Genomic DNA, 19,200 nt, shown 5'->3' on the forward strand with positions numbered 1-19,200 from the left:
TACTTATTCAATAATTCCCCTGTTTACCAGGTTGTGAATTTCAAAGTAATTAAGGGCTTCTATACATACATTTTCATCATCGAAAATATTCGTAAAGTGACTTTTCACGGTAAAACGACGCATATTTGAATATAATTTTCAGTTCTGATTAATTTTTTCTGATGACAATTTTCGATAATGTCAAAAAAGATACTTTATTCACATTATAAAAAAAAATGAGTTCTGATGCGGAACTTTTCCTTAAAATTTACATTTTCCGTTAGTTCGAAGAGTTATTATTTTTATTTTCTTATTTTACTCTTACAAAACTAAACTTGTTCAACATCTAGCGAATGCGATTCTAACCGCTGTTTATAGTTTTGCGAATTCATGAGGCAAAAGGCGATTGAAAATAACAATTTATACATTAAGGACAATAAATGTCACACTTAATGGATTTTAATAGGGTGTTTTCATTGTATCAAAAAGTCCTACAAACTGAACATTAATCTATGGTAATATATATATGTATTTATATGAAACATTAAATAAGTTTATACTATCTATCTATTGCTATTTTGTTAAATATTTAGTAAACAAATTCAAATTATTCATGAATCTCTAAAACGCAATCCTATTGGTTGTGACGTCTCTGGCCATATAAATGGCGGATTGTTTACGTTCTGTGCATTGTGTTTAGTTGTTTGGTTGTGTTTCATTAATTATTTTGTGGATTTAAATAATTTATAGTTTGTGTTAAACCAAAAAATCGCTTCAGAAGGATTCCTTGAAGCGTCAACAAACAATTTACCATGTGTACGTATTTTGATGGTTACCGAATTTTTAAAAAACAACGACGCATTAATTCAGCCGAATTTAAGGTGTGAAAGCAGCAGCGTAAGTGAAAATCCGTAAATTCATTATTAGTTACTCTCTCCTTAATAAGTATACTAATCTGTCTGTATTGGTTTAAATTGGGTAAATAATATATAGAATTTCAACAGTTATTAGTTATTAACTCTTAAATTTGTATTTTCGGCACCACGAGAACAATATGGTGATATCGGATATGTGGAATTGAAGCGCGAGGGTTCTTTGTGCACTTCAAGGTAGAATTTGGCCAGAACACAAAGTACGATCGAAGGCATATTCTATCTGCCTCATAATTAGCTTTTTGTTCGTACTTTCGTTAAAATGATCCTCGCAACAAAAAAACATTGATTTTGATTTAGGAACATCACGTCCAGCTGCTTTGAACCATAAAACTTTCCGTGCATAATCATGAGGAACTGTTAGAAAGAGTTTGTTTGGAGCACTTATTGAGGTATTCTTGCATCCTGGCACAAAACACCACTTATTTTGTGATCCATATGTCACTATTTTCCTTTAAGCAAGATAATAATAATAATCACAATAACTTAAATAATAAAACAAAGCTGCGAAAACTACAAAATAAACACGAGACACTTTGTTGATAAGACCTGCTACGTCACAATCGGGATAGGGAACCGACGATACGGGTTCGGCGTTTTTGGCGGAAAATATCTTATTTGAATTTAAATTCGCTTTAAAATTATTATGGAGACTTTTTTTGCCCAAAAAATCATTGTAATGTTTGCCATAACTACTTTCTATAGATCAACATAAAAAAAAGTGAAAACACCTTATTGGGGAAACGCATCAATTTTGGAGATTTTGTCTTATTGAGCATTAAAAATATACGTTAATAAGCTTGGGTAAGATTGTTTTATCCAAAATTTTCGCAATATTGCCAATTTCGTGTTTTAATTTTCTTTTTTTAAAATTAGCTACTTTTAATTGCCATGACGAAACTGCAGTAAATTTATTAGAGTAAGATTATTATTATCAGTTAACGTACTGGCAACTAAAAGTGAGCGGCAAGCCAGAGTGAGTGACATTTAAAATCCGCTGCAAAATAGCCATATGAAAATATTAAATTAGAAAAAGATTTCGAAAACTGAACACTCTTGGAATGGACACTCTTAGACAAACTTACCCTTATTTTTAATACTAAATATGTAAAACATCAAAATTGGGAATTTTTTATTTAGAAAACGTTATTTTTGGGCGGTTTCCTGAACTTCGTTTTGAAACAATTTTTTTTAACAGTTCGTATCAAAATGTGATCAACAATATTTTGTGTCTCGTTTTTTTAAATTTGACAGGAATAGAAAATTTTCTTATGGAATCCTATAAACTTTATGTGGGAAGCACTATTTTCAAGCATTTATTGTAAAACGTGGTTAAAATAAACCAAACTGATAATGCCTCACAGATATAAGCTTTCGTCTACAGATATTTCAAGGTAAAGTTCATTGCTTCCAATAACAAATATTCAAAATTCTAAGCAGAATCCGAAAATAGTATAACATTTATAGGGTTTCAAGAGAAAAAAATGAGACAAATGATAGTTAGATCGGTAGTAATTTGGTGCCCAAGTTCGGAAAAATTCATACAAATCGCGTAGACGGATTGTGATATATTTTGATTATTCCGTACTTTCGTAGCAATGGATTTAATAATTTAATTTTGTATTGTGATTTGTGAGGGTTTTTTTAAGGCCAATACAAGAGCAATGTTTTGCCTTTCAACATTTTGATTTGTGACGACCCTCCTGCTAGCAAGAAGAGACTGGCCGAATAATTGGCGAACCGGTTCGGTCATAAGCCGCGATTCGCAATGTCAAAAGTAATAACATTACCATTAATGCGATAATGATAAAAATGTTTATTGCCGACCTTAAAGCCCAGACCACTGTTTATACATGTACTACATCGACATACCCACACTTTTTACTAAGTGCTAAACTGCAATGCCGCCATGCGAAGCAGTCCCATTTAATAATTTTCCCGTTTTTAATAAGCGTGTATATTGGGCGAACTTTTTTCGGGATTTTTATAACGCTTCGGCATGGGAGTTTTTAACTCATCCGCGTCAATTAAGCACCCTATATATATACCGTGGCAGACAAATAACGAAACCATGGACCGGTCCGGTCTCATTTCAAACACGGCGGGGGGTCGCAAGTTTCCCGCAGATTTTGCGCTCCCTCCATCGCAGTTCTGTCTTGAAATTACCTGTCAACTATGGATTCACCGGCGAGATTCATGCCCTGTATAATAATGCTCTGATTTTCTAAATGCAGGAAACGTGAATATTAAAGCGCTCAAATTGATGTGGCCTCGATACAGTTACATAATACAACAAACCACGCAAAATTAACATAATGTCGGAAAGTTCAAATATTTAAATTACTTTTTCGAGCAGATAATTGCTTCGGAAACTATAGGGTGATTCAAAACCACTGTCATTTATACAGGCTGGATCAAGATAGGGCATCCTTACTCTGGCGGTATGCAGATAGACAAGATAAAACTCTCTCAGGGGTTTTATTGGAGGTTTTACGCGTTCAACTTTTTTTCTGATGGTTGAGAAAAACTTTAGGAATATTACAAAAAATATTCACAAAACTTTTCAATGCCTGATTTTAGTACTGAGATCTATAAACTCAACACGGCCTTAATCGTTGCTTTGGAGTAGAGCACTGCCTTCAATATGGTGAAAAAATGAGATTTGAGTTGTGATCACATTCACTTAGATCTTAAACAAAGTCATTATGACTTTCCTAACAGATCATTTGGTAAGCAAACAAACCGCGGATTTCAAGCTTTTCTCATGTAGCCAACTGGACTTATTTAGAGTCTTCATTAGAAAGGAAAACTTTAGGAATGTGCGGCAATGTTATACAATCTAAATTTTGAAGAGCACAATCAAAAAACTAACCACAAACACGCTGTAACGCTGATGTGCCTTTCAACAAATATTTGCCTGGATTCCTGATTGTCGCAATTTTTCAACAGAAAAAGCTTCATTTACGTCTAGCTATAATAATAGTTTGCTAGATGTCGAATATATCGACAACAAGAGACAACAACCATTTACAAGAGGGATAATTTTTGTAAAATCCACTCAATTTTTTAAATTATTTTGGTAAGTAATTAACTTATTATTAAACTAATCTGGTGTTTTTAGTCAACCTGAGACATTTAAGCATCATCTAGGTCTTGTATTGTGCAACAGTGTTACTTTGCTACATTAACAAGCTCCAGTTGCTAAAAAAGCAATTTGCTAGATTTGAAATGAAGCAATCTACATTTTCAGAGTTGTTCGGTCGGGTGCGAACAAGTCACACTAGATCAACAAATTGACTTCAAAACAACTTACCACTTTCACATGGTGGACTATCGCAGACGATTTTTGCCTGACTGCAGTTCTTCCCTTGCCAACCCTCTGGACAATGGCAGTAGTAGTCGTTTTGCGCCTTAAAGCACGGTGCCCCATTCTGGCACGGATCTGGATTGCAATGGTCGTAGTCATTCTGAAAAAGATTAATTATTGAATTAATGCGAACGCTATTCGGGTCAATGTTGCTTAACATGAATTATCACGAATCATTGACTGATTTACCCGATTCCAACTAAATCGGCCCACATGAAATAGATAAATGCCACAAAAATAAATGGCTCTAATATAGACAGGCTGTGATACTACTACCATTTCTGCTTCAGGCTGCTATTTATGTATATAGTTTTATGGCAACATTCGCCTCGGCCTAGCTGAGGAAAATTAATCACAGCCAATTTCTACGGATTCGAATTTAAACTGTAACAGTAAAACTGGCCAGCTAAATGATCCAAATATGCAAATATTCGGTATAGGTTGAAAAAGTAGTCGCTTCGATAAATCTGTAGCAGGTTGTGTAAACGAAAACGCGATAAATCAACTAAGAGGCAACTCTAAGGTGTTAGAAATAGGAGCCCAAATTTGCATGTTCATTTAATCGCTATTCCGCAACTGTCCAAGACAGCGAACTTTTACTTCAAAGTTCAGTTCAAGTTCGGTGCCTTCCCTTTCTTATCCTGTCGTCAAAGTGGAAATTAGTTCAATTTCAAACTTTTCAAAACTCAATTTTTCACTTCAAACGTTTATTTTTCAAGCTATTTAACTGAACATTTCTAGAGTTCTTTCAACGCCCAATAATTGTTGGTATGGGCGCTAATAATTCCCGAGACTGTTTTGTATAAGCACTTATTTGTTCTTGATGTCCTCGTTTTTTACATTTATACTTCTTTTAACTTTCTATCTTCATATCGTCATATCTACAAATTGATTTTTAGTATAAACAGTTTCTTCTATTTCTAGGTTTCCTTCATGAACTGTATCTCTTTCTCTCCAGTTATCGTTTAATGTTCCTTCAAAAAAGACAATTAAAACTTCTAGAACTTCTACTAATCTCTGTGTAAGTTGTCACTTTGAAAATGCTTTGGACACTATAGAAAATTGATTAATTAATCACAATTAGTACCATCCAATAAATATACAAAGATCAATCTGCATCAATTCATAGATTTTGATTAGCATGTTTCTACGAAAAGACGATCATAAAACCAAATAGAAAATCGTTCCGGTTAATAAAATTGAACGAATTTATATTCTAATCAGTAGCCGGTTTTTCTTAATCTAATTTGCAAAATCTTTTACTTCAATTGATTGACTCTTGGTTCCAACTTTCTGCTACTGCCAATGCACCATTTCAGTTTTCAAAATATTTCTAGTTAATGAACAGACGTCTGGTTGCTTTGAATTCCAACCATTGGCAGAAGTTGTCTAATTTCCAATTAAATATTAATCCTGGTCCATAAATTATGCGATCATTATCCGACGACGATAGTCATTTAAAAATGTTAAAAATCCGAGCTAATCATTTGTTTAGCAAGATTCCCGGCATCCACGATCAATATATTCGAAATAATTAGGCATAATTAGGCAGCAATAAAAAATCGCTTTGTCAGTCAAAGCGAAGGCGCAAGTAGCAGCTTCCATACGCATTTGTTTTGTTTGTGCTTTCATGTTTCGTGCTCAATTACCTGGTTAAATGTCGCCATGGGCAGTCGGCCGCTTCGCGTATACATTAGCGGCTTAAATCGTTTTGCCTGAAGACGAACTCACGTAAACGCAACTGATTATCTTTAATATCTTCCAGTTCATATCGCCGTCAGGATTGTGTTACACTTTTTCTGCTGGCCAATTAAACGATTGTTCCGTTAATGTAATGCTTATCTCATTAGTTTCCACTGGTTCGTTTCCTTCGATTATCTGGCGATGTCTCACTTTCCTCAACCTATGGATTCGTTTTTTTTCGAATTCGAACAACTCTAATAATAATAAATTTTCATTTCTCTGTGTGATGAATATGTGAAAAATCATTTTTCGTTTTGTATTTTTTTTTGTTGGATGAAATAGAGAAAGCTCAATAAGCGACTCAATACCACACATCAAACACTCTTTTTAAGCGTGATTTTATGATACTTTTCAGGCGTAGTAGAATAATTTGTATATTTTGTTACCTAGTCAAGGAGGTTATTAGAAACATTTATCGGGTCAATTATTGTCTGGTACGTTTGAGAGATTTTTCTGAAATTTTTTCATAGTCAAATTAAACATTTTCGTTTGCAAACTTGCATTGAAATATTCTTTTCCACTTTCATGATATGCTTAATATTCTTTGAATATTGTTGGGCATTCCCGACAAATTGTCCGTTTGTATTGGGGTCAAAGTTCCGGGCATGTTCAGCATTCATTTAAGCCGAATCGTGTTTCACAGATTTGAATTTAACTGATTGTTCTAACTCGTTACTAATTCCAACTATGTTCGAAAATCCGGAAATGCCTCGGCCGAGTAACGAGCTCGCACGCATACATGCTCTATAGTCGTTCGTCGTGACCGAGATGTCGATAGCGAAAACGCAACGGAAATCTTATTGGCACATTTTCAATTCAAATCAAATGTTGTCATCTTCGGAAATGTTCAGAACCCTCCGATGCCCAATGAGAAAGTCCGTTATTCTCCATTCAAGAAGCGCATATAAACAGTTCTTTTATTTGATTCACTCGTACTGAGTGAATCTACTCAAATCTAAGCTCTAAACAATCAGAATTTATCTAGTTCCGCAGTTGGGCAACTCTGGATGTGTAACGTTAATTTTGTTGAGCGGTTATATTAAAAGTAACTGCTAAATCCAGACGGAATTTGTTAAACTTTGCTTTGAATTTAAAAAAATGAAAAAATCGGATTTTATGAGAATCTTGATGGAGAAAAGCAAAACCGTTCTAAAAGTATTTTTCTATTTTGCTACGATAATTTTTATAACGTTTTCCTTAAGGAGATCTATAAGTTCTATGAAAGCAATACATTTAGCTCGTTTTAGAACTCGAAAGATGTCATCATTAATTCAATATCTCGTATGTGTCTCAGTATGATCTTGGTATTTCTAGATTTGTGGCTCTATTTTTAGACATGTTTCTTTAAAAAGCAGCGATTTTTCAATATCTGAATTCCTTTCCTAAATATAATATTTTACACAGCCATATTTTAATAATCTCCTGAATGTAGTAGATTGTTAGCTAGCTAATGTATTTTTCCAGCCTCATTTTGAGCTGCAAGTAACTTTGCAAAAATACACATTAGTACATTTATCATTAAACCGATTCTCTCATATCTATCATCTACATTCTTTGACCGAAACGCTACCAACCGCTGATTCTAAAACAACTTAATTACAAAGAGATACATCATGTTCTGTGGGAGCGTTTCTTTTCTTTTTTTTTTGGTTCACTTTCATTACAAATTCGTGATTGAGTAGATCTGTATTCATTAGTTCTTGATTATACCTGACCTGAATTCTGTAAGAAATTGACCGGGTTTGTCGTAGAAATTGCACACTCATACAGTTGGGATCAATAAGGTCTTCATTAAGAAAAGAGCTTTCAAGTTGTTGAAATTAGTATTTCAATATTAAGTTGTCTTCCTCTTGAGCTCCTCGCATCTTGTGTGATATTTCAATTTTCCTTTAAGCCTGTCTTTATTTTCTTATTAATTTGAACGCATTAATGTGTATTTTTTGTTGATTTCTTCAATATTCTACCACCAAAATGTGGTAGAATTCTTTCGTCTAAATCTTTTTCTGCTTTTAACCATCTTTAAAATGTGTGCTAAAACAACAAACATTCTTGAACGATCACAGTGTGATATACTGAATTTCATCCGATCGATTCCATTCCATGGGATGTTGATAATTGTAAATGTACTTCCTTAGAGAAAATTACAACGCATAAAATGTATTTTTTCAACTGTAAATTGATCAAAAAATATTGTTTACACTGAACCATGTATTTCTTCAAAGCTTAAATTGAGATTAAAATAAAGAAGAATAAGCCATTTTATAAGATAAACAAAACGTAATATTTCAAGCCTAATTGTTAAGCCAAAGATAAATACATATATCACTTATAAAATGATGAAAAGCTCTGCTTACCTCACACTCATGCCCAGTGATTCCCACAGGGCAGATACACCTGTAGCCATTGACTTGGTCTACACATTCCCCGCCATTCTTGCAAGGATTGGATGCGCATTCATCTATATCGGTATGGCAGTCCCTTCCTGTAATAAAGAAATAGTTTTCAGATATTTCTGGTGCTACTTTTTTTCTGGCACACCCATACGATTAAATGCCAATTACTTCATTGGTCATGCAGGTGCGTCTTCGATATGCACACGAATGATTTGCTGCGACACCATCAAAAACCCGAAACTACTGAATCTTGTTCTTGAACGCTTCAAAGCGATAAATAACAGCGCTGAATACATACCACAAAAGAAGTATGAAAGTTAATAACATAGGTGGTTCTTAAATTTCATGTAAACCCGTTAAGGTAGACCAGATTTCGTGAGAGTATGACGATTATTAAACGGCAGTGAGTGCTGCTCGCATAGAGAATGAGCGAGAAACATGTGGTAGTTCAAGGAGTGGTCGTAATTACGTTTAATTTGGTGAAATCGTGCATATCAAATTTTTATTTTGTATCTTGATTTGTGAGATTCTGTYTTCACTTCAGAACKGCAATAACAACAGTTWTRTMTTTTCARTTTCATCAACATGAAAAARTTTACTTAAAAATTGCACCAATTAAGTAAAACYAACGAWTCAWTTTCAWAAAATGCGGCGTCCTAAAGCAATTAGTTGACCCTAATCTTGKTWAAATATTAATGTCGAAGAATACAGCATKAATTTGRAAAAGTGTATTAATACTAYTACTAAGAACCGTCTGTATGGAWGACACGGAAAGTTGAGAAGATTCTYAATGRCATCGGGAGRYTTTGCAAAGWKTCCCGAAGAAACCTGTTTCGTTTCAATTTTCAATCAACAAACACTACAAATGYGTTGCAGYWWTTGCATGAGCRTAYAKGAGTCTTAAAMCCGTCTTTTTCTTCCTTTTTTTAAGTTCTGAAATTTAACATTTASTTGCACTTATTTCCGGACAYTGTATATCTGAATTAATCATAGGTATGTTGATTTGAATAAAATCTKGTAATGGTTCGAGCGATKTCTMCAATATTTTTTTTWATATACAGGAGAGACGAAAATRGGATGCAAYGTTCTTTGTAGTTCAAAGAARSWTAAMGTRTTTCCAAGCAAAGAAGTTCTAAAAAAGGTAAAAATTCACAAAATATTTAAATKTTTTAATATTTTTTATTTTATTWAAATTGYTGWTTTCCTTAAATTTTCGATTTTSTCKTTCARTTGTAAMGTATCAATAGGAGACTGCGATTTAGTGTAASGCSACAAGGGCACWACCTTCGWATWAARTAAACAGTAACTRAAGGCTTCTAAAGCGACTTTTTCTGTTARAAAAGTTGTCGAAAACAACWGTTGAGTGAGCACATTATTAATTTAATTCTGTTTTARTTCAAAGAAGACAGTTTTTTTAATATATTAAAGTGACAAAAATAGGCTCACTCTMTGCGTACTGYTATGCAGGCACAAYTATGTTTTTTCCCAAGTGAAAAAAAGTCACCAGGTAAATGTMAAATCGAAGCGAAAWGTGAAARCGGTACTTTTCAGGCACAAAAGATATTTTATGATTAAGACAAAACTATTGTTATTTTACACAAWTTCGATATTAATCAGCACAATATAAATATTAGTTAGYAATCAGTACATTTGATTAAAAAATGTAAATGAAATGAAAAAAKCTTCAAAAYGTGGCMCATTTTTTTAGATGTTWYTATGCCATATGAAGACCGTAATTATGTGCCCAACCTGTATACGAGTTTGTTGCAATCTCAGCGTTTTCAAGGTTTTTTTTCGCTATGCTTATATCGAACAATTAAAAGCTCGTTTCGAAATCAAAAAAATCTACTAGTGAGACTTCGAGAGTATCATCATTTACTCTCGAATCAGTAAGTCAGACCTTCCTAATGTAGTCTAAGATATTTAGCATTGAAAATTAAAAAAATGGTCGAATTTCAAACAAGAATTTGATTTGTTGAACGAAAAGTAATTACGATGCCGAGCACTGGAATCAATTTCAATGGAATTACATCTTCAGGTTTCCGAAACATTATTATAATGAATTACTTACGCAAAAGCAGCAAAGAAACTCAACTTGCTTGTTTGCTATTTCACACTAAACGTCACTAAACTGATAGTTCGATTCGAAAAAACGACATCCACATCTTCCGTATATCCAACACCATTACCATATCTTTTAAATCGAGTTGAAAAGCGCGGCATCGAAAAAAAATAGAGAGGAATGTACGAGATCAGACATCCATCTCATCCGTACATCAACGCAGACAACGTATACAGCGTCCCGATCTAGTTGAATAAAATAGATCGTTTAAATCAAATGCTTGAGCACAGCATATTTGAATTCCCTTCGTGCAAAGCGTGGAATAAGAATGCAGCAATAAAATACCGGACTGAACTTAATGTGTGTGAATGTTCGATTTTTAGAAAATATCTGCTAACGGCATCTGAAGAGATCAGATAACAAGTGATCGAAACTGGCTGGACCAAAACGTCCTCTTACCGTTAGCTTACCTTTAATATGATCGGACTTACCTGTGAATCCAGGTTGACAGGCACAATGATAGTCGTTCACCAGGTCGATGCAAGTGGCTCCATGCTGGCATTGGCCGACACAATCGTTGATGTTTTGATCGCAATTTTTTCCCATCCAACCCACTCGACATTTACAATGATAATCTCCGACTAAGTTAGTGCAAGACATGGCATTGATGCATGGATTCTGGATCTGGCACTCGTCAGCATCTGGAAAAGGTTTATTAGTTCGATGAAGATTTCACCAAATGAAAATTTGCCTGAATCTGATATCGGAAGATGATGTGTTTTTATGTTACGATATCAAAGTCAATTTTTGTTAAGCATCTTCCATATCTGCTGCATCTTTATTCAATTTCTCATGACGTTTAAAATAGTTTTTACGAAAGTATCAGTTTAGTATCCGAGAGTGAAAGTACCAAAATGCGATACAAAAAAACATAATTAATGGTTTGGGGAAACGAGCAATTGTCCGTAAAATGATTTTTAAATATATTTACGCCACATGCATTTCAGAAAAAGTAATCTAATATTAAATAAAAGTTGCAAGTAAAATCTAAAATACAATCATTAGTCATTGATTTTTTTCTTTTGTATTCGGTATTCTGAAAATATGTAGGAATCATATGTCATATATCAATTGAGCTAAACACTAAAGAAGTATTCTTTATCAGTGTCAAAAGTAGCATAAGATAGAGATGATCAGGGCTGAAAAGTATTAATAAACAATTACATCGGTCTCACGTGAAAAAGGATTTTTATATTCTTTCCGAAAGTATTTAAAAAAATGTTCTCTTTAAATAATATATGTATATTCTAACAGTTTTTTCTTATCGGTGTTTCCTTATCAATTCATCAATTCAATCTCAATAATCTACATTTAGGTCTTAGTTACAAAAATCCTTGTTTCTGTTTCTTTTCTGTGCGCTTCTTCACTGTAGGACCAACTTTATTTGTGTCGACGTATAAAGATAATACAGCCGGTTTGTTTTTCGGATTTTTTTACGAATGAGAAAGTTAGTTGTTTTTTAATCCCGGTTGTTTCGTTTCAATTCACTTTTTGCAAAATAATTGCTGGTTATATGGTAAAAATTCGCAAACAGCGTTAATTCAATAGAGCCATTTTAGAATACTGCTTTTTTACAACAAAACATATTTGAAAGTGTGTTTTTCTGTCAACGTTTTGTTAGATTTACATCAATATTGAAATTACAACTTTAATTTTTTATCGAAAAACGTTTCGTATATGTACCAAACTTTTTTCCCAACACGGAACTGCTTGGTTTTAGCAGAAAATTTTATCCTATGATGAAAACGATTTTGGGATGTAGTCTTTAATTTTGAATCTGTGAGTAGTTTTGAGTAAATATCATGGTAGCAAAAGACTTCCGTCTTAATAACGCACCGTGTTTTTACAAGATTCCAGTGTCAATTTCCTGAAAGCTGGTATTTTTTTAAATCCAGAAACACAACAGTTTTGACATGAATGTTTAGTATATTAAAAATATAATTTCCTTTCTACAAGTTTTATATTTAATACTTTTATTGCATTGATAAGTAAAAAATTAACAAGTACAATTGGAAAAATTTTATCTTGTGGATAATATCTAATTGTTCCCTAACAAAGCAGATACATGCTTTATACTAAATCAGTCCTTTACTAGTTCCTCAATCGCAGATCTGTACTCTGGATTTTCTGGATAATTAAGTAACTAAAAAACATTCACAAAATGTGAACCACTTTGTGACAAACTGTTACCTAACCGAAGTTACAAGCTCATTCATTCTGAATGTTGAACAATATATCTTCCCGGACCAACTTCCTCATTCACACCAATTAAGTGCTACTTAAGATCGATTTGCATATTGCCTAATTCGGCCAGAACTGCCCATTTATTTTGGACAAGTGAAAGGGAAACATGCTTATCGCAAACACCACTAGTACATTAAACTGACCGACTGAAATGCAAATTACCGTAAAAATTACAAAACTTACCAAATTGACAAAGATCGCCTTCCCACGCTGTAGGACAGTCACACCTGAAGGCGTCCTCCAGATCCACGCAGGTGCCCCCGTTTTGGCATGGAGCGGACGCACATTCGTCAATGTCTGGAATTAAAAAAATATATAATAAAAAATTGAAAACCCTCCTTTTATACTTGGCTCTAGATGGAGGCAAAGTTCACTATTTGAATTAACGGCAGTAAGCCGACATTAACATTTCAATTAAACCTGAACTGTACCTAGATTTCGTGATTTTTTCAAATTAACCAACCAATCTATCTAATTAGGCAATATTTCATATAACACAAATAGTATGTTTCACGCCCGCAAATTAATTTCGTTACAAAATAGAAGGCAACCTTTCAGACAGGAGGAAGATAAATCATTCAATTGTGAGATGGTAGGAATTTTTTAAAGCGACCGATTGCGATTGTATAGATTAGATGAAGTTGTCTTTGCATGATGTATATCGTTGGCTGCACAGCATACCGATCGCGATCCACTCTTTTAAGGCTCCATAATTCAATTACGACTTTGTTATTAATCGTCTAAATAGCCTGATTAATTAATTAAGTACCAGCTCTAAATTATTAGCTAATTGCCCTTTCGCGTACGATATAAGCCGCGCCTTTGCGCATCTGGATAATTAAACAACATTGTTCGAGGATATTGACTATTTCATGCAACATTAAATTTTCGTTGAACTGTAGCAGAAACTGTAGTTTTCAGGGGAAGAAACTTCGATTTCTGAGAATCAAAGGCTGGTTCTTCACATTTTTTGAAATTTCCTAAACTATTCAAACTCTGAAAACATTGTGGAGTTGAGAAAATGGAATTTCTCTAACAGTTTTTTTGTATATGGAATTTTTCCACAAAATGTGTTTGAAAGTTTCGTACTCCCGCCAACTTAAAAGTTGATTTTTTAAAGATTATATGCTCGATTAATTTACAACTTAAGACAACATTAGAATCTGAACCTTTTCCCATTCCCCACAAGTAAGTACTTTTTGAGTCATGAATACTCGGTTATTGAAAGGAATTATTTTTTTAACTAATCCAAAAAAATTACTTGGGGAATATCTTAATATAAATCAGTCATTTTTCATTCATCAATTGGTGTCTTTGATGGATTTAGTGTGAAAAGTGCGAACCGGCCCACATTTGCGCTATTTAAGTTTTAGTTTAACTCCTGTTTTGATCCAGGCGAACTGTTAAACAAGCATCAAGTTTCCTAATATAGTCCGAAATAGTCGCAGTAAAAATCGGGTTCAAGAGGTCCTAACAATGCCAAAGAAGAAGTAAATTACTTTTGTCTCCAAAAAGTCAGAAAGTGTTGATGGGGAAAATCAATCGGATGTGTAGTTGCAAACTAGATATGCCAGTGTTATCAGATGATATAGGAAAGTCGTTCGCATTGGAAAAATAGGTTGGGTGTATGGTTTTCTTAGCTCGGTACCCGTATAAATCAGTACCGTAGCGTGCAATTACTTTATACCTCGCCCCCTTATTATGTCCATTAGATGTAGGGAGCGCTGCAATAGCCGGAGACTTAATTACGACAAAATGATGCGCTTCTCCACCTTTGACCCAGCATTCCTTCAGTGCTGCCACTATGGAGGAATGCCACCTATTCGACACGATTGCCGATATGTTCTATGATCGGGTACCCACTGACATTAAAATCACCCTATTATCCAAATCAAAGATGTTTGATTCACTCACTGCAAGTGCAGATAAGTGAGGATTGGCGTCTTCTGTTTGTTCATTTGATGCATCATCAGTAGGTACTGGAATGGCACTCAACCGATCATCTATCGTTTGCAAAAATCGTTACGTGGTTTACATCTTCAGAGTTCGGTTCTTCAAACGATTACACAACTGAAGATGCAGACATTTATTTAGAAAGAACTTTCCGGCCGCGTAAAACCCAGATTTCGATCATCATGAAACTTTTCATTGATCTTATTATCAAAAAACTCCTCCAAAAACTGTACTTTTTTAAACATATTTAATCAGTTTCAAGCACTGATCGAGACTATGGAATTTCAATCACCTCTCCTAGGCTGAATAACTAACTATTCGATAAAATTTGAACAAAATATTTCAATCAAAATGCGGCCTCGCCGGTTCAAAAAATGTCTCAGAACAAAGCAGGTTTTACTCGCATATAACAAGAGCATGGATATCAGTTATCCTGTAATAAATAATCATTCGAAAGATAGTTGGCCGAGTAAGACGTCAACTTTGTTTTATTATTAATTGATCGGCCGTTCTAAATGACAATTAGATGGTTCATTAACGTTTCTGAGAAATACCGAAGCACTAGGCTGGCTCTTCTTATCGTGGACCGGGAGAAAAAATGTCCGTAGAAATTTATCTGCTGAATCCACAGCCGGTAGAAAAAGACGATACCGAGTAGAATCTGATTTATGTCTGTAAAATGGCTTTCAGGATTCTACCGTGACGGGAACTATGGGATATTTATTTCGAGAAATTACTTAGCCAGCGAAGCTAATAAATACCATCTATATAGACCTGTCATGTGCAACTTTTCAATAGTCCATTAAGCTTTTTAACTGAATGTAATAAAGATTTTTACGGTATCAATGTAAAGCGCCATTTACTCCATAAGCAACCATAACAAACTCCTAACTATCAACAGTACAAAAAACTGGACGATTATATTCGTTATTTGATAGGGTGCAAAAAACCATCGGTTGTTTAAAGATTATCGAAAGAAAATAGAAGTTTTCACTGTTCCAACTGTGAGGCAGGAACCAAGTGGTTGCAGATCCAAAGATAAAACATGCACTAGTAATTCTCAAAGTTCAAATATAGTGTACAGTGTTAATTTTTTTTTATTTCTTGGGTTTCTTAAATGTTTCTAAACATATGGGGGTTTCAGAGAAAGTGCAACCAAAAAACAGATGCAGAAAAAAATGTTCATACAAACCAGAATCATTTTCACAAAATCCAACGTTTTGCTCAAAAGCTTGAAACCAAAATCAGCGATAAACGCAAATCGTACATACCTTTTAAATTTATTATCAATTGGTTTTAGTATCTTACGAAAAAAGTGGATTGGTAAAAAGTGCTTGGTAAATGAGAAAGTATGAATTTTGATTTCATTCTGTAGAATTGTAAATTATGGTGCCGCGATAAGTTCTGGAAATAAACAGATTGCTGTTCAATAAAATTAAGTGCAATTACAGTTCCAGCTATGGAAAGAATATAAGAAAATTGAGACAAATTGTAAATAAAACCATCATCAATGTGAAGGAAATTAAAGGTTATCAAATCGATGTGGATGGTTCATCATGAGGGAAAACAATTAAAGAATGACCCGAATGAGAAAGTAAAATGGGTATCTACAAATGTTTATAATAATAAGCAATTTATTGTACAAACGAGAGTAAAACTAATAGATTTAATATAATTCAATACAAGGAAATATATATTTAATATTCTTTTTATTTCCTGATATATGAAGAAAAACCCGGGAAATAGACGCGAAAGAAATAAGATCACTATGGCAGCAAATGGAATGAGAAACAAATGTATTGATTACTTGATTTATTAATATCCGGTTTAGTTAAATATTATCAGACAAAAATTCAGATACTCCGCGCATACGTTGGGTATTGAGCTGATTGTATTTGAGTTAATGGACAGATAGCAGAGCTCACACTAAATATCGTATAAAATTATATAGAAGAGAACATAAAGAGAAATAACTAGAAAAATTATTCAAATTTGCTGACAAAGAAACAAGCAAAATGGTTTATTCAATGCTAAATAGGTAGCGAAGTGGCCACATTAAAGGTCAATCATTGGACTGAGTTGGATGTCGATATTGAGCCGAGCCCTTCGGCCACAACACTGTTTTAGACATAAAACACATTCTAAACTAGTAAAATCTTCACTTTGTTGCCTACAAAACAGTGTGCCAGAAGAGTCTGTGTACAACATCGAAATGCAATTTAGTCCAATGTTTGTTGTGCGGAGTTCTTCGAGCACGACCAGTCATTCGTCTTAGTTTAACAAGGCGGAATTTTTTGCTTTGAATTTTGAGTTCTTCAAAAAAAATGCGCTTCTGGCCCTTAAAGGCGTTCAGAATTCGTCTAACGAATGGAGAAACTAAATATTTAGAGTCAAGTGTTTTTCTGCTTTTAACGCGCGATAACTTTCCGGGTTTCCAACCGCTTTTAATTTTGAAAATGTAATTTTTACTGAGTTTGTTTTCGCCATTTGAGGGAATTTGCAATTGTCAAATCGGTCACGTATTTATTAAATTATGCGGTTTTTCAAAGCGCTTAATAGACAGATAAATAAAATATTTTTTCACGGAAAACGCGAAAACTTTTAGGTTTTTCACGCATTTTTAAAGTAGAAAGCATGAAAATGCTGTCAGTCAGTAGGTGCGTCTCTAATGTTGTAATTGATTGTTTTAAATAACCGTAATATAGATTAGATAAAGCCATTTTCCAAGGTCTACTGTAACACACCAACAGAAGTCAATTTCCTGCTTCATTAGAGATTCCCTATATTTCATGTTATTGTATTTTCCTTGAGGCTAGACTGGTGGCAGGACATGTGAGTTAGCTAGCGTATGGTGAGGTTCACACATGAAACCTTAACAAATGAGCCCCATTAAATCATGGCTTCTGTTCTCATACCACGGCATATTTCCTGATTATTTAACATTGTACCACGGCCGATGCAAATATTTGTCGTTTTACAATCAAAACGTGTAAATCCACGGCTTTGCCAATTACTTAACGTTATTTGTTACAGTTCGGATTCTCTCTTAAATTGGTTAGCTGAGTCCATCGGTATTTGGTAGATCGGTACTCAGGACTGGCGGCGGCGAGGTTTAAATTACGCTTCCACTCGTTAAAATACCATACGGGTGAAGAACGTACTGAAATGGCAAATTTTATTAAACCACATTTAAGACGAAACTTCTTATTAGCTGGTGAAGGTGGTGAACGAAACGGGTAATTAATTGTTCAGTTAAATGCCAATCAAACGGTAAAGATATCAACGCCACAAGTATAATGGCAAATTCAGTGTGATAATTGGATTTCAAGCATTACTAAATTAATAAAATCGATTCGGCTAGTAATGGAATGTCTGTCTACAAAGAAAACAATATTGCTGTCAATAAAACAGCACTTTAATCGGTGTGTGGGAAACAAGTTACCTTTCAACTGATGAAGCTTTCAACACATTAGACAGAGTATTTCTGTTTTCTTTTAATTCGAATGCACAGGGTTTCAGTAGAAACAATGAACATGAAAAACGTAATACCATTAGCAATATTAACGTGATTTACTATCACTTTTTACCTTAGACAATTAATGGAAGTTACAAAAAGCTTTACCAACTTATTTTTATTGCTGGCTTTTCACAACAGTTTCCTTTGAACATAGATACTATTTACCTTAAAAGATTTGGTGTTCGAAAGTACCGAACTTACGACTAAACGCATTTTTTCTCAAATCTTTATAACCATTCTGAATTAAACGACAATCCATAATATAGATGAACTGTGATCTCAGGTATTTGACACGAAATAAGTAATTAGGCCGACTAATAGCGTTATCTCAAAAACTATCATTACTTAAAACGACCAATTTGATAAATATTAGCGTTGGCTCCTTCAGTCGAGCCCCTAATGGCATTTTCCCATTAACCAGAAAAAAGTAAATGTTCTTTTGATTATATATACAAACCCTCGGGGAACCGAAATAAATCTATCAACTCGAGTGTGAAGTAGCAGCTACCACTGATGATCTACCACGTACAATTATTTTCTAATCTTCCATTTCCACTTGAAACCAATTTACAGTGTGTTTGGCTTAATAGACAGATTTAGCGGTTCTGTCTGAAGATGGTAATTTAGTTTCGAATTTATGTAATTCCATCATCCAGTTTTAGTTTAGAGTTTTGACGATGTTTCTCTTGAGATTCCACTAAAATAAGCTGCGTTCAGGCACTCTGGTGATTTTCAATTTTTCGCTCATTCACTTTGTATTCAGATATGTTTGCTATAATTAATGCATTATTTCGTTCTCTTGAGTTGCTGCTATTTTATTGAACATTCAGAGGATTCTAAAGACTATCCATGACTTGGATGGAAATGTCGGTTCAGCAGATAATGATGATCCCACTTTGGCGCAATATTAAAGTAGTAAAAACTATGCGATTTCACGTTCCCAGAAGATA

General features: G+C 34.0%; 1 protein-coding gene across 1 annotated transcript in view; it reads right to left on the reverse strand.

The window, feature by feature from the left end:
• Positions 1-4,192: 4,192 nt before the first annotated feature.
• The window catches only part of LOC125504027 (protein jagged-1-like), a gene marked incomplete at its 5' end in the record, with an annotated part of 35,129 nt that continues 20,121 nt past the window's right edge, over positions 4,193-19,200 (reverse strand). Inside the window, 4 exons of the mRNA XM_048665308.1 lie at positions 4,193-4,378; positions 8,376-8,503; positions 10,968-11,177; positions 12,964-13,077. Coding sequence (XP_048521265.1) covers positions 4,211-4,378; positions 8,376-8,503; positions 10,968-11,177; positions 12,964-13,077 — 620 coding nt within the window. The remainder of the gene's footprint in view (positions 4,379-8,375; positions 8,504-10,967; positions 11,178-12,963; positions 13,078-19,200) is intronic.

The sequence above is a fragment of the Dendroctonus ponderosae genome, unplaced genomic scaffold (genome assembly GCF_020466585.1).
Source record: "Dendroctonus ponderosae isolate FM_Combo_2020 unplaced genomic scaffold, Dpon_F_20191213v2 Dpon_F_20191213_30, whole genome shotgun sequence".
Taxonomy (NCBI): Eukaryota; Metazoa; Arthropoda; class Insecta; order Coleoptera; family Curculionidae; genus Dendroctonus; species Dendroctonus ponderosae.